The following is a 1,511-nucleotide window of genomic DNA, read 5'->3' as shown; positions in this document are numbered from 1 at the left end:
CAGTGAAGCACTTTGGCAAGAGAACAGGAATATATTAATAATCAAAATCACCCCTAACCAAATAAGAAAAGGATAAGTAAATTAGGAATCAGTTTAATTTCCATGCTCTATCAATGTACCGTCAACTATAAATAGAAGTTAACAGATTTAGCATTCATCACAAATTGTTAATAGATGACTCCACTTATTCATGATGAATTGCAATAGATGATAAAGTTTATGACTTTGGTTTCTAATTGTTTCAAGGTATACTAAATTGTACAGAAAAACTACACTGACCAATATACATAAATACATAAACAAATAAAAAAAATACAAGATTTAGGAAAAATTAATCAAGAAGAATTATCACTAGTTCTCATAAGAATACTGGTCATTCTCGTTCCAGTCAAAGAAACATTACTGGATATAACAAGCTTCGAATTCCTAAACAAACCAACCACCTCTCTCACCTCATGGTCCCCACATTCCGCCACGAGGACAAAGCACGCGCCGCCAGACTTGACCACGCGCTCCATCTCTGCAGCGAAGCGCGCCGGGAAGAGTGCTTCGTCAAATCGAGCGGTGAAGGCGAGGTCGAAAGAGCCGTCGAAGAACGGGAGGTTGTGCGGATCGGCGCGGCCGACGAGCGGTGGCGATTCGAGGATCTCGACGCCGGTGACTTCGTCGACGCCGAGGCGGTGGAGCGCGTCGACCTCGTGGCCGGCGCCGGCGGAGATGCAGAGGACGTGGGAGTGGTTGTGGAGGAGTGGGAGGTCGCGGAAGAGGATGGAGAAGGAGTGGACCTTGACCTTCCAGAGGCGCGTGGAGTGAATGCGTAGGTTGCGCTTCTCGGCGGGGACGTGGAGGCGCGTGGTGAAGTCGCAGGTGGACTTGGGGAAGCGGAGGTGCGGCTTGACCGGCGCGCGGCGGGGGACGCAGGTGTCGGGCGTGCGGAGGAAGAGGAAGAGGAGCGTTAGGGAGGCTATTGTGATCGCGGCGCACGATAACCTCTTGAGAAATTTGTCGATTTTATTGTCAATGAGTTTCTCTTCTCCCACCCCTTCATGCTTTCCAGATCTCCTCATCTCCTTCTCTTCCCTTCACTCTCCTAACTCACTTCATTCTTATTCTAATTATTTCATTTATTCTTTTTATCTTCCTACCTTCTATTTTTTATTAAATTATAATCATTTTAATTTTTTTATTAATAAATTATTTTGAAAGATTCACTTACAGTAATTGTCGGTCTTTTATTTGGTAAAAAATTAAAATAAAAAGTATTTTATGGCACCTAAGAATGGAACATCTTTCGGCAAAAAGACTTGAAACAATGAAAAAGCATTATCCTTGTACTAATTGCAACGAAAATTTTGTTTGCAATACTTGTCACTTAAGAAAAAATTTCGCTAGTAGTGTTATGATTTAATATTTGATATCTTTTTAGGTTTTAAGAATTTATTTGTTATTATTTTTGTTTGTTATTATTCTGTGTATATAGCTGATAGATTAGATAGAATTATAATTAATTT

General features: G+C 41.4%; 1 protein-coding gene across 1 annotated transcript; it reads right to left on the bottom strand.

Moving 5' to 3' along the window:
* Window positions 1-335: 335 nt before the first annotated feature.
* LOC106780028 lies at window positions 336-1,067 on the bottom strand. Its single transcript, XM_014668264.2, has one exon. It carries the CDS (start codon window positions 1,065-1,067, stop codon window positions 336-338), a length of 732 nt encoding a protein of 243 aa, XP_014523750.1.
* Window positions 1,068-1,511: the final 444 nt, after the last annotated feature.

The sequence above is a fragment of the Vigna radiata genome, unplaced genomic scaffold (genome assembly GCF_000741045.1).
Source record: "Vigna radiata var. radiata cultivar VC1973A unplaced genomic scaffold, Vradiata_ver6 scaffold_385, whole genome shotgun sequence".
NCBI classification, from domain to species: domain Eukaryota; kingdom Viridiplantae; phylum Streptophyta; class Magnoliopsida; order Fabales; family Fabaceae; genus Vigna; species Vigna radiata.
This window is presented reverse-complemented; position numbering and strand designations above follow the sequence as displayed.

Excerpts from the sequence above, each read along its gene's own strand:
- LOC106780028 (XM_014668264.2), bottom strand. The coding sequence starts at position 1,067 with ATGAGGAGATCTGGAAAGCATGAAGGGGTGGGAGAAGAGAAACTCATT.